At 39.8% G+C, this 15295-nt stretch overlaps 1 protein-coding gene across 1 annotated transcript in view; it reads right to left on the reverse strand.

The window, feature by feature from the left end:
• The window catches only part of SLFN11 (schlafen family member 11), a 25765-nt gene continuing 10470 nt past the window's right edge, over nt 1–15295 (reverse strand). Inside the window, exons 3-5 of the mRNA XM_082604919.1 lie at nt 14371–14499; nt 4781–5504; nt 1–3909 (exon numbers count right to left, since the gene is read on the reverse strand). Coding sequence (XP_082461045.1) covers nt 3126–3909; nt 4781–5504; nt 14371–14499 — 1637 coding nt within the window. The 3' untranslated portion in view covers nt 1–3125. The remainder of the gene's footprint in view (nt 3910–4780; nt 5505–14370; nt 14500–15295) is intronic.

Genomic DNA, 15295 nt, shown 5'->3' on the forward strand with positions numbered 1-15295 from the left:
CCTTCTTATGAATCTTCTTTTTTTTTTTTTAACATCTTTATTGGAGTATAATTGCTTTACAATGGTATGAATCTTCTTGAAGATGAAGCATTTTTGCCAAAACATTAGAGTACAACAATAACTGTCTACAAATGACAAAAGACTTAAAAGGCACAATTAAACACCTAATCACAATGTAATCAATAAAGAAACTTGGTTACAGGAATTTTGACTGATTATAACCTTAACCCTTGAAAATCTTAATCTCTGGCAAAAACCAAGAAGCAAGTATTTGTGCACTTCCTGATTGGAAAACTTAATGCTTGAGTCTTCCTCTCCTAAGCAGGCAAAGGTAGATTAACTTAGACTCGTCCAGCAATTAATATTTTATCCTATTTGAAATGACCCATGAATTCTCTTCTTTCAACTTTATTTTCAAGTTACCAAAATCTAGAGAGACTACTTTAAATAGACATTCCCAAAACATAATTATTTCTATAGAGTTTACCTAAAAGCTATTTTTTCTCCTTTACTCTTAGAGATCACATAAGATTAAAGTTCCAGAGAGCCCAGGTAGATCATTTATATCTCAAAGGCACAAGAGAAATACCAGCTCCTTCTAGAAAGATAGCTTAGCTCATTTGATACAATATGCTCATTTGATACAATAGCAGAGCCGTTGGAGGCCATTATTCTCCAGATCTCTTGGGAGACCCCATTCAGCAAGGACAGCCACCTCAGGATCACCCCTGCAACTTTCGGGCCCCACACGCTGGTGGACGGCCCCTGCAACTTTCCATTCCCCATCCTGTATTTTCTGACATCTTGGCGCTCATGGGAGTTTCCTCGGTCTCCTGGCTGGCTCCACCAATTATTGGGCTGCACCCCGCAGGCCTACAATGGCTGTGCTTGTCCAGCTTCAAGACTGAAGAAAGAGCCCAGGGTCAGCAACAGACACATCAATGGTTTAATGGGTGTGGGAGCTTACACGTCTGAAGCAAGGTCTGGAGCAACACCCCACCCCTGTGCAGTGGACGGCGGCAGGACGTGGTGGCAGTCTTCGCTCCAGAATTAGACTTCTAAAGAATTACTTTCACAGACATTGCAACTCAAGTCCAGGGATCTTACAGAACCAACTTATTAGAAACAACATTTACAAGGATAACTGTTTGGAGCAGAGTTGTATCTGATTTAATGTAGTCAGGAAGAAAGAACATTTTTTTCCTTATTTTGCTGATATATTTTATTTTGCTGAAGTTAGAAGAGCCTACAGTTTCAAGGCAAGATGCTGGAATTCCATGAGTAAACACAGATAGGAAAAAGACAGGCAGAAAAATTCACAACTTGTAATATGGAGGAAATCAGTAGACTAGGATTACTAATATGTGGAATATTAGTCATGTAATGTTTAAATTTCCATTTGTTATACAAATATTTTATTGTTATTTTTTAGATTAGAAACATTTTTTAAATGTTTTGTATAAACAGAAAAATAAGTCATTGTATTAGTATTAAGTGATAACACTGATGTGTTTTAGTTCAAAGAATAATTCTGTGACTATATTAGTCTGCTCAGGTTGCAATAACAAAATACCACAGACTGGGTGGCTTAAACACAGAAATTTATTTCACATAGTTCTAGATGCTGGGAAGTCCAAAATCATGGTGTCAGTAGGATTAGTTTCATTCTGAGGCTTCTTCTCTTGGCTTGGAGGTGGCCACCATCTCTCTCTGTGCTCACATGACCTTTTGTTTATGTGTGCACAGAGAGAGGGACAGAGAGAGCTCTTGGGTGTCTCTTCTCATAAGGACTCTAATCCTATGAGATCAAGGCTCCATCCTATGACTTAATTTAGCTGTAACTACTTCCTCACAAATCTACAAAAACAGCCACACTAAACGTTAGGGCTTCAACCTATGAATTCCGGAGGGACACAAACATTCAGTCCATAACAGTAGCCCACCAAAATATAAAAGGGGAAAAATAGAGTTCAAGAATGTACTTGACTTAAAATTTAAGTTGATATGTTATAGAACAATATGTAGAGCTGAGTTGAGAAGTTGATCTGTAAAGACTGCATCTTTCCTAGCTCCGTTTACTTAATGGTCTATGTGTATCTTTAGAACCGGATTTTGGTTTCTAATGCTATCTCTCACTGAAAGCCAGAGAAAACGGGTTTATTTTTGTTTTCTAATGACCTATAATTTCTCAGTAAAATGACAATTAATGCTTACTATCACAATTAAAGCTTGATCTGGGTTATTCTGAGGGCAAAAAAAAAAAAATTGGAGATTAGAGGGTTTTTTTTTGTTTGTTTGTGTTTTTTGCGGTACACGGGCCTCTCACCGTTGTGGCCTCTCCCGCTGTGGAGCACAGGCTCCGGACGCGCAGGCTCAGCTGCCATGGCCCACGGGCCCAGCCGCTCCGCGGCATGCGGGATCCTCCCGGACTGGGGCATGAACCCGCGTCCCCTGCATCGGCAGGCAGACTCCCAACCACTGTGCCACCAGGGAAGCCCGGAGATTACAGTTTTAAAGGATTAAATAATTGTATCAGTGCTCTCTGTTCTGTCAAATATTATTAAGGCCCACTTGGTCACAGTTTGAATTATCTTGGGAATCTCCCAAGTCCTGGATCAATATAGCAAAGAGAAATGTCAAGAATTCAGAAACCAAAAATTCTGCTTCTGGTATGGCCAAGGTAGTTTCTACCAGGCCACCCTTCTGCAGATAAATATAAACCCTGGACAAATTTTAAAAAACAAAATATCGCACTGTGGAGGTCCAGACTTAGAAGAAAGAATGGCCACAGGACGAGTGTATTGTTTTTATGGTTTTTAACGGCAGGGTGGGTCATAGTCTGTGCTGTGCAGGGTGGTTAAAGCTCCTTCAGAAAACCACTATCATTCTGGCTGGAAGAATCGGGGACAGAGTTTGGGACAATAGCTGCTGAAAGGAGGTAGGGGAGGAATCCCTGAAAGGAGAGAGCCAGAGAGGGAAAGTTCCAAATTCTGTGTGTCAGCTCTGCCCAAATCTCTAGCTGACCTATGAACAGAAAAGAGAAGTTTCTCCCAATACCAAGCAGATTGTCACCTATGGACATTTACATAGTAATCACTTCATCTTGTTTTGGTTTGGAATTCTTCCTAAACATCACGATGCCACAGAATATGTAGCTGTTGATTTGCTCTGGATGCCAGACAGACAAGAATGTTGTATGAGATAGCTGACTCAACTGTCTTTGGATGGATCCCAAACACGATGTTCCTTTCCAGGCCAGAGAATCTTCGGACACTGTCCAACACAATGGCATCACCTGACATGTTACTCGCATCGGTGAAGTGCACTACCCTTTTCTTCCTCATTGCTCTCCAGAGCTCCTGCTTGTAATGCTCCACATCTCTTGTGGTGCTAAAAAGCACAGCGACGTCCTTGGGAGAATAGCCCCTTTCAAAGAGAACCTTGCAAGTGTCTGCCACATGTGTCGCTATTTCATTCAGAGTCAAGTTTCGCTTCACAGTTAAGGTTCCCTGAACACCCTGAGCCCCTTCAGCTTCAAGACGCATCTGCAGGGACCCACGGGGGATGTTAGGTGGAGGATTTTTTCTGACCTTCTGCAATACCTGTTGTAAATATTTGGCTATTTCATATGCGTTGCGGACCACTCTGGTGAGCTCTTCCTTTGGATACTGGGCTGAGAGAGCAGGGAGGCCGCTGTGCTCCATGTGGTTGGTCTGAAAGTAGTCTAGAAAGATCCAGAGAATTCCTGGGCAATCCTTGTCTCTCTGAGTGATGGTTTTCGCTTTGCCATACCAGTCCCCATCTTCACAGCGGAAATTCTGAGCTTCATCGATGATGATGTGTTGAATCTTTTTAAAGTCATTTTTCATGAAGTTTTTCCGGGTCACTGCAAGGCAGATATTTTTGTCACTGTAAAAATTAAAAAGACACATTCAGGTTTTCTCTGAGTCAATAAAGGAGAAAAATTACTCTATCATACTCCTAGGAACGTGATACTGTTGTCACAGATCATTTTATCATCTTACTCTCAAGGAACAAGGTGATTCACGGACTTCCCCGGTGGTGCAGTGGTTAAGAATCCACCTGCTAATACAGGGGACATGGGTTCGATCCCTGGTCCGGGAAGATCCCATATGCCATGGAGCAACTAAGCCCATGCGCCACAACTACTAAGCCTGCGCACTGCAACTACCGAAGCCTGGGCACCCTAGAGCCTGAGCGCCGCAACAAGAGAAGCCACAGCAAGGAGAAGCCTGAGTGCCTCAACGAAGAGTAGCCCCCACTGGCCGCAACTAGAGAAAGCCTGTGTGCAGCAATGAAGACGCAGTGCAGCCAAAAATAAATTAATTAATTAATTGGAAAAAAAAAAGAAAATAATTTTAAAAAGGGGGGCTTCGCTGGTGGCGCAGTGGTTGAGAGTCCGCCTGCCGAGGTAGGGGACGCAGGTTCGTGCCCTGGTCCGGGAGGATCCCACATGCCGTGGAGCGGCTGGGTCTGTGAGCCATGGCCGCTGAGCCTGCGCGTCCGGAGCCTGTGCTCCGCAACGGGAGAGGCCACAACAGTGAGAGGCCCGCGTACCGAAAAAAAAAAAAAAAAGGAACAAGGTGATTCGGAGGGAATTTAGACTGAACCTCATTTGCTGACAATAAGATCCAACTGCTTGGGACTTCCCTGGCTGTCCAGTGGTTAGGACTGGGTGCTTTCTCTACCGTGGCCCTGGGTTCAATCCCCATAAGCCATGGGGCGCGGCCAAAAAAAAAAAGAAGATCCAACTGCTTACCTGATAAAGTTCCTCAGAGGCTGGTTCTCACAAATGTAGAGAATTTCATTTGCCTCACAGTGAAACATATTCCTGATCTTCTCCATGATCTTCACGGCCATGATTGTCTTCCCTGAGCCAGGTAAGCCATGGATAAACAACTCTTTGGTCTTGTGGAGGTTTTTTGAGAAGATCTCATACTGCCTGGCTGTGAGCAGATTTAAAACCTCACAGCCAAGCTGGTCACTCAAGAAAGATCTGAAGCCAAGCAAGACAATCACGAGGGACTGCAGCAAAGCTTCCATTTGCTGAGTGTTTGCAAAGTAATAGGACCTGGGGTACTCAATCAGGGATGCTGCACCCTCTGAGGACTCTGCATTGCTCTCAGGACTCAGGTGGAGGACCTTGGGAATGACACACAGATATCCAGAGTAGCCCCCCATGTTCACCAGCTTCTGCTTCAGAGTGAAGGCCGTGCTGGTGCCATAGGACTGCTCGTCTGCATCCTGCTCCCTGAGAATGGTGTAGAGAATGGGGGGACTGTCCCATGCTATCAGCAGAGCATCACAGATGACTGCTTGCTTCTCTTCCAAGTTCAGGTCCACAGCCCAGCTTCTAGAAAGGATTAAAATTCCCTGGGAGAATGGATACATTTGCATATTTATTAATTTCTCCAAACCTTCATTCTGTGAAGACAGCTCCTTCCAGAGGGATTTGGGAGTATATTTCAGACATCCTGGTAGCACTAGATATGGAAAGAATTATAAATTTAGTGGCAAAAATCACATTTATTGTAATGATTAATTGTAATTAATCGAAATTACTCTACTTACACTTAATTATAATTAATTTTATTAATTATGATGTTACTTATTTTTGTATACATTCTTTTGCCAATACTATTATATTACAGTGAAAGAAAAGAAGCCTTGAAAAGTCTGACACCCTTCATCTAAGCCTTTGTGCTTATTACGTTTATGACCTTGGAAAATTCCTTAACCTAAGACTCTGTTCCCTCATCTATAAAACAAACAAAAATCCACATGTACAAAAATAGCACATTCTTATGGTGAGGAATAAATGAAATAGCATAAAGGTATCTGCTCATTGTAGCTGCTTGAGAAATGTTAGTTCTCTTTCCCTTTCTACTCTTAAAGCACCTGAATCTCAAAATGTCCCTTAACAGTCCCCATTGATGGAGGTAGGAAGAGCCCTCCCAGGAAGAAGGTGCTCATGAAATATCTGTGGAGAAGATGGAGCTATGAAAACTTTACTAGGAGAGACCTCTGTGCAGCCCTCCACTGGGAGATCCTAAGATTAGACTCTGAGATAACTCTCCTGAAGCATCACTCACTCACAGATCTATGTAATAATGCATCTATCACAAGTCTACCCTTTGTCATGAAGGAGCAAGGAACAATGCTGTGACATGAGAATAAACTTGCACTGTAGGGTTTTAAACTTATGTCAGTGATCATTTGTTCCAAAGGGAGGGAAAAAATGAAGAGATTGTTGTCATCCTGCTGTGGTGGTGTCAGATCACATACCAGAATCTGGATCTGTAGGGTTAATTTCCAGTGAAATTACCCATATTTCATTGGTAGTTGTTTATTGTTCCTTGTGGTGGTGCTCCCTCACTTCTACCAGGTGTTTGCACAACTTGATTTTGCCTGCAACCTGGATGATGGTGAGTAGGAGATGGACTCTATTATGGGACACATCCAGATTTTGGAGATGTTAAAAGGCTGGGGGAAACATGCATCTTGGAATGGATGGAATAGGGTAATATAAGGATATGTTTAAAATGCAGCTTTAGAAAACAAAGGAAGTATAAAATAAGAAAAGTATAAAATAAGAAAACACATCATTTGTACCAGGGAGTTTGCACACATCTATGGTTCTCACAATTCTGCAAGGCAGATATACTTACTGTTCTCTTTTTCATATGAGTAAATGGGAACTCAAACCGGTCAAGTGCCTTGCCCATGGTCACACCACTGGGAAATGGCAGAGCCAGCATCTGGACCCAGTGCTGTCTCAGACACCAGACCCTCTGTTGTCTCTACTGTGGCCTTGCAAGCCACACAGACTACCCCTGCCTGCTAAATGGACAATGTCACTAAAGCATTTGATGTTCATAGCAAATATGTTTTGCCTCATCGTCAAGTTGGTCTTATTTTTCTTTAATTATATAATGGGACATGCTTCCTAAGGAAATTATGTGAAGACAAGAAGTGTCCCTTTCATTTCTTGGGTATTCCACATGGCACTTAACCAATTATAGGGGCCAGACTAGGTGTCAATGAATGTCCACCACTCCACGTGCACCAGAGTAGTTACCACTCTCCATGTGACTTGGGGCCTCTGTGCCTTTGTGTAGGTGTGCCCTGAGACTTGAATGCCCTCTTCTACTTTTGTCACCTGATAAATTCCTCTCATTTCTTCTAGAACTCCCATGTCTGTTCTCTCCTCAGAGTTCCCACAGAACTTTGTATCCATACTAGGCACTAATCTCTTCATGGATCTAGGGAAATCTTTGTGTGTGTGTGTGTGTATGTGGTTTTTTTAAAAATATTTTATATTGGAGTATAGTTGATTAACAATGTTGTGTTAGTTTCAGGTGTACGGCAAAGTGATTCAGTTATACATATACACGTATATATTCTTTTTCAAAATCTTTTCCCATTTAGACTACAGCATATTGAGCAGAGTTCCCTGTGCTATACAGTAGGTGATCTAGGGAAATCTTTAAAAACAGAGCACTGGAGTGTCCAGACTGATGGTTTTCCAACTACAGGAAATCAGGTGAGGGCTCCTAACAGTTTAGGACATCAGGATGAAGGTCGCTGGGGGTTGGTTGAATCTGATCTACTACTCTCACCCCTGACTTTCTCTAGAACCCATCACTCCAGGTATAGAAAAAATATCTTTTCAGTCATTGCATTTTTTTCAAAAGAAAGATTTACAGTGTTTAATCTGAAGCTAAACTATTGTCAATCAATAGTAATAGTTAATGTAATGAGGACATCCCTATTCTTAGTACTTGGAGTCCAGTTGCAAAACCAAAACCGAACTGATTAGTTACCACTGTGAGAGCTCAGAATCTAATGATAGTCGTCTCTGAAAGTGAAAATTTCCTTCAAAAAATGGTTTTAATTAGGTAATACAGTCCCATAGTCCAAATACCAAAACATTCCTCTTTCTATTCACTCCATTTCCTCCCTTCCCAAGCCCATCCTACTCCTCTAACACAGACCCTTTTTTTTCTTCAGTTTCTCAGCTAGTCTTCCAAAACTTCTTTGTGCAAATACAAGCCAATATTTCCCCCTTTCTTACACAATAGGTAGCAAACTGTCCAGATCTTTCCATATCAGTACATAAAGAACTTCCTTATTTTTTCCCACAGTTGTCTAACATGCCATTTTATGGATGTGACATATGTCCCTGTTGATGGGTTCTTGAGTGTTCCCCCCCAACCTTTTGCTATTATGAGACTATTACAATGAGTAACCTTGTATATTTTGTATGCATGCAGGTATATATAAAGAATAAAGTCCCAGCAGTGGGATTACTGGGTAAAAGGGTAAATGCATTTGTAATTCTGATAGATATTACCAAGCTGTCCTCCAATGGAGTTGTACCAATATGCACTCCTGCCAGTAATGTACGAGAAGGCTTGTTTCCCCATAGCGCAGCATAAAAAAGATGTCAGATTTTTAAATTTTTTACCATCCAATAGATAAAAATGATAGCTTGTTTTAATTTGCAAGTCTCTTACTTTGATTAATATTAAGCATCTTTTCAAATGTTTGAAAGCCATTTGAATTGTATTTGCTCTGAACTGACTTTGTTGATTTTTCTTTTCAATTAATTAATTTAATTGTTTCTATTTTTGGCTGTGTTGGGTCTTCCTTACTGTGCGCGGGCTTTCTCTAGTTGTAGAAAGCGGGGGCTTCTCTTCATTGTGTTGCACGGGCTTCTCATTGCGATGGCTTCTCTTGTTGCAGAGCATGGGCTCTAGGCGCGCGGGCTTCAGTAGTTGTGGCACGTGGGCTCAGTAGCGCACAGGCTTAGTTGCTCCGCGGCATGTGGCATCTTCCCCGGCCAGGGATCGAACCCCTTTCCCCTGCATTGGCAGGCAGATTCTTAACCACTGCACCACCAGGGAAGCCCCGTTGATTTTTCTTTTAAGTTGTTCTTTATCCTTATCAACTTTTGGAAGCTGTTTATATTGATATATTAAAGACATTGGCCCTTTGTTTGTAATATGAGTTGCAAATATTTTTCCTAGCTGGTCAATGGCCCTTTGACTTTCTATTTAGTTGCTTTAGCCATGCACAATGCTTATCTTTTAATGTAATCATATATATCAGTCTACTTTCACAGCTTTTGGATTTTGAATCTTGACTTTTCTAATCCTCATGCCAAAAGTATAAAGGCATTTACAAATGTCTTCTTCTAGAACACTTATGGCTTTAATTTTTTAAAAATTCTTGATCGATTTAGAGCTTATGTTGGTATATGTCATAAAGCGTGAATCCATCTTTTTAAAAATAAATTGCCACCCAGTTTTCCCAATATCTCTTTATTGAAACATCCTTTCTTCTCCACTTGAGAGGTCAATTCCATCACGAACTAAATTCTGATGTGTTTGCAACTATTTCCGGACCTTCTATCCTGTACCCTTGATCTAGTTATATGCCAATACAACTCTATTTTTATTTGAGGCTTTGTAATGATTTAATATCTGGATAGCCCTTCTTTTTGCTCTTCTTTTTCAGGTTTTTATTTCCTGGCTCTTCTTGCTTGTTTGCTTTTCCCCTGGAACTTTAGGATAAGATTGTTTAGATTAAGTTAATCTCTTGGGTTTTTTTAATTGATATCTCATTAAGTTTATAAAATAACTTAGAGAAAACTGACAGCTTTCTTCCTTTCAAGAACATGACATGTGTTTCCATTTTATCCTTCTTCTGTGTCCTTCAATATTGTTTAAATTTTTTCTCAGATCGGTTTATCTTAGTTATTTTAAATTTTTGTTGCTATTGAAAATTTTTTTTGTTGAAAAAATTTTGTTGCTAAAGAAAATATTTTCTTTGATTTGTTTGTTATAGCAGGATACTGAATTTTGCATATTAATTTTGACATATGCTTCATATAATTCTATTAATACAATTATTTATATTCAATCTGAATTCTTTTATTGTTTATAGTGTTTTTCATTAGGCTCTCTGGAATATAGTCCTATCTTCTTCAATTTTTATCCCTCTAATTTCTTTCTCTTATCTAACTGCATTGGCTAATTAATATTGCACGGAAATTGTAGCCGTGCAATGATGGTTTTGTTCCCAAATTTAACAGAATGCCTCTAATATCTCCCAATTGACATAATGGTCTTTGGGGGATATTGATAGATATAGATATATAGGTATAAGTATAATGTTAAAGAAGTATCTAGGGCTTCCTTGGTGTCACAGTGGTTAAGAATCTGCCTGCCAATGCAGGGGACACGGGTTCAAGCACTGGTCCGGGAAGATCCCACATGCCGCGGAGCAACTAAGCCCATGCTTAGTTGCCACAACTACTGAGCCCGTGTGCCACAACTACTGAAGCCCACATGCCTAGAGCACTTGCTCCGCAACAAGAGAAGCCACCGCCATGAGAAGCCTGCTCACCACAATGAAGAGTAGCCCCCACTTGCCCCAACTACAGAACGCCTGTGTGCAGCAACAAAGACCCAACCCAGCCAAAAAGAAAGAAATAAAATAAATTTATTAAAAAAATAAAATTTAATTAAAAAAATAAATCTTTAGGAGGTAGGCCTAAATGTAAGACCGGACACTATAAAACTCTTAGAGGAAAACATTGGAAGAACACTCTTTGACATAAATCACAGCAAGATCTTTTTTGATCCACCTCCTAGAGTAACGAAAATAAAAACAAAAATAAACAAATGGGACCTAATGAAACTTCAAAGATTTTGCACAGCAAAGGAAACCATAAACAAGACGAAAAGACAACCCTCAGAATGGGAGAAAATATTTGCAAATGAATCAACGGACAAAGGATTAATCTCCAAAATATATAAACAGCTCATGCAGCTCAATATTAAAGAAACAAACAACCCAATCCAAAAATGGGCAGAAGAGCTAAATAGACATTTCTCCAAAGAAGACATACAGATGGCCAAGAAGCACATGAAAAGCTGCTCAACATCACTAATTATTGGAGAAATGCAAATGAAAACTACAATGAGGTATCACCTCACACCAGTTAGAATGGGCATCATCAGAAAATCTACAAACAACAAATGCTGGAGAGGGTGTGGAGAAGAGGGAACCCTCTTGCACTGTTGGTGGGAATGTAAATTGTTACAGCCACTATGGAGAACAGTATGGAGGTTCCTTAAAAAACTAAAAATAGAACTACCATATGATCCAGCAATCCCACTACTGGGCATATACCCAGAGGAAACCATAATTCAAAAAGACACACGCACCCCGATGTTCACTGCAGCACTATTTACAATAGCCAGGTCATGGGAGCAACCTAAATGCCCATCGACAGACGAATGAATAAAGAAGCTGTGGTACATATATACAATGGAATATTACTCAGCCATAAAAAGGAACGAAATTGAGTCATTTGTTGAGACGTGGATGGATCTAGAGACTCTCATACAGAGTGAAGTAAGTCAGAAAGAGAAAAACGAATATCGTGTATTAACACATGTATGTGGAACCTAGAAAAATGGTACAGGTGAACTGGTTTGCAGGGCAGAAGTTGAGACACACATGTAGAGAACAAACGTATGGACACGAAGGGGGGAAAGCTGTGGGGGGGTGGGGATGGTGCTGTGCTGAATTGGGCGATTGGGATTGACATTTATACACTGATGTGTATAAAATTGATGACTAATAAGAACCTGTTGTATAAAAAAATAAATAAAATTTAAAAATTAAAAAAACAAAACCCAAAAAACTAATACTAAACTTTCTTTGGGTTATTTGTATGGAAATATGTTAATATAAATGTTTCAGACATTACACGAAATTCCTAAAAATCTTATATGTTCTGTTATAATGTTATAAAGCATAATTCTAGTTATTACTTTAAAATGTGTATCTCAGAAATAACTAAATTTCCTTGTCAATTGCATTATTATGAACTTTCATCAAATAATTAACTGTGGTCATTTTTAAGTCTTTTGTCATTTACAGATAGTTCTGGGTGTACTCTGATGCTTTTGCAAAAATGTTCCTATAAAAGGGTTTCATCTTCAAGGAATTCATGGAAAAGACTCTGACAAGTGCAGGTTTCTGGTAATTGACTATACTGCTGAACTGAATGAATAAGCATTTTCAGAACTCTAATGGAAAACTGATGAATTCATAAAAGTGCTAACAAAAGATCAAGATAAAAAAATTAATTACATGGGGCTTCCCTGGTGGCGCAGTGGTTGGGAGTCCGCCTGCCAATGCAGGGGACGCAGGTTCGTGCCCCGGTCTGGGAGGATCCCGCGTGCCGCAGAGCAGCTGGGACTACATGGGACTGAGTGAACTGATGAGGATGATTATAATTTTTGTGACTTTGTTTGAATAAAAAAAGTAAAAAAAATAATTTTAAATATCTTTAAAGAAAAGTATCTATGGGTTCATTTTCTTTTTTTTTTTTTTTTTTTTTTTTTTTTTTGCGGTACACGGGCCTCTCACTGTTGTGGCCTCTCCTGTTGTGGAGCACAGGCTCCGGACGCACAGGCTCAGCGGCCATGGCTCACGGGCCCAGCCGCTCCACGGCATGTGGGATTCTCCCGGACCAGGGCACGAACCCGCGTCCCTTTCATCGGCAGGCGGACTCTCAACCACTGCGCCACCAGGGAAGCCCTATGGGTTCGTATTTTATGGAGTCTTTTAAAAATCAAAATGTATATTAATGTTTTTCAAAACTTTTTCAGTATATTAGAAGACAATCATACATTTTTTTCTGCATAAATGTATAGAAATTATGGATTATAGTAATAACTCTCTTAATGTTTATCCATCCTTTCGTTCTTGGAGTTCTGTCTTTGTGTCTTCATTTACAAGTAAGATTAGTCTGAATTTTTCTTTTTTATGCTATCTCTGTCAAGTATTGCAATTACTGTTACTCCCATTTTGAAAATAACCTGGGAATTTTCATTCTTTTTCTATGGCTCTGGAAAAGTTTAAATAGTGTTGGAAGTGTCTATTCCTCAAATCTTTGGTACAATTCCTGGAAAATTGATTTTTTTTATACCAGAATAATAGGTTATCACTCTATGAGGATAAAGCCCAGTATTTTGTTTTTAGATATAATTTATTCCATGATAATAAGCTCTACTAAAACAGAGTTTACTGAGTTTAGAGAGTAATTACCAATGTTTATGTTTACTCTTGGATCTAATACTGTTTATTGTGGACAGTTTTTAAAATATAAATTTGATATGCAAGCAAATGCAAAGACCTCAGTTAGGTAAGGTGAAAAATAAAATCTTAAATTGAACAGTCATTATTTATTAACTCAATGGTCCTCAATAGATATTTACACATATATAGGATGTTTATGCATCAGATTCTAGTGCCAGATAAGCCATTGATTTACTTTATAGAGTTGATCAAGTGGTTCTTCCTCTCCAGAAGTGTAGAAAGAGGACAACAATGGACTCATAGCTAAAGCCTATCATGGTGGGAGCAAAGGATGAGAGCAGAGGACAGGCACTGTCCTTGGTTCTGAAACGTGATTTCACGCTTTTACACGACTGTTTCTCCTAAACCCAAAACATGTTCATGGATGTTGTAATTGATCTTCATTTTATTTGTTTTGTGTTCCATCTTGATATAAAACTTTATTCTTGTTTCATATTCTTGTTTCTTATTTTTCCTGCACTCCTCTGGAAAATTCGACAGAGGAGGGCAATTGTTTGCTCCTAGTACAATGTATGCCTCTAGTTCAACTAGATAAAAAGTTTCCAATATGGATGAGTGTCAGAATCCTGTTGAAAAAATACACATTATAAGGTGCTATCCTCAGGTATTCTAATTTATGAAGTCTGGAGTGGGGAGCAGGTATCTGTACTTTTTTTTTTTTTTTTTTTCCGGTACGCGGGCCTCTCATTGTTGTGGCCTCTCCCGTTGCGGAGCACAGGCTCTGGACGTGCAGGCTCAGCGGCCATGGCTCACAGGCCCAGCTGCTCCGTGGCATGTGGGATCCTCCCGGACCAGGGCATGAACCCGTGTCCCCTGCATCGGCAGGCGGACTCTCAACCACTGCGCCACCAGGGAAGCCCGGGTATCTGTACTTTTTAAAGTAACCAGAAATACTGATGATCAGTCCTATTTGAGAACTACAAGACCGAAAGGTCTTTAAGGGCAACAGTGTTCCTCGATTCTATATGTGGTATTGCCTCAGCTAATGAGGTCAGTGAGGGTTCATTTCTAAACTACTTATCATCAATATGCTTGTAGCATTATCACCTTGCACACATAGGTTTTGCAGAGTGTACTTTCAGGACCTTAAATAACAAACATAACAGTTTATCTCCCCTTATCCTAACATAGAAACTGGCTGGTGTCAAGTAGGCAAACCATAGTTACTACCTGGAAATAAGCGTTGCTGGAGATCCTTCTTATGTTCCAGGCCTTTCTTGGAGTACACTGGTCTGCTAAGAGGAGGCCCGCTAGACAGACTCAGCTGAGATTCAAAGTCTTTGCACAACCATGTAAAATCTTAACAAAGAAGGGAAATTCATGTTATTCTGCCATGTTAGTTCATCTCTTCACCACTGAAAAAGACCTTGTGAGCGGGTGTATTATATGACTGTCTAGGTATGACTTGAGACATAATGGCAAGATAACACCCCATTCACCCTGTATGGACAAGTGCCTTCATTGCATATGAAAGTTGCCAAATCCATCATAAAAGAGATGTTATTTGGAAGTTTGAATGTGTTTCCCATTCAGTATGTCTTCACCCTCTGTTTCTGGCTATCATTTTGTTTGAATTTCTTTTACGGTACATAGCACATTCTTTTAGTACACCTATCTATGCATATATCTGTGGTGCAAATATTCCCACCATGGACAATTTTAAGCTATCAATATGATGTCACTAAATGCAGAGTTGGGAAGACATGCACCGTAACACACCATTTTATAGTATTTCCATCATACAGATACAGTAGATGTAAATAACCTCACGCGTATAGATAATCTTAAAATGTAGTAAATCATTAGGTTTTGTATTTATTAAATTTGTTTTAAATATAATTTATTGAACTGTAAGTTTATAAAACTTAATTTTTAGCAATGACTGTTTAACAACTGGCTCAAAACATTCCTGAAAAGTTAACAAATGGCTCTCGAGCCAGTAAGAGCCAGTTCCAATACACCACTGCAAGGCAATCATCCCCAGACAATTTTCTTTTCATCTGATGTGGGAAATTACCTTTTATAAGATACTTCGTGTGGGCTTCTCATCACCCAACAAAATTTTCTCATGTATGGAAAGTAGGGTACTTGAAGA

Source organism: Mesoplodon mirus (genome assembly GCF_964341445.2).
Source record: "Mesoplodon mirus genome assembly, chromosome: 18".
Lineage (NCBI taxonomy): Eukaryota > Metazoa > Chordata > Mammalia > Artiodactyla > Ziphiidae > Mesoplodon > Mesoplodon mirus.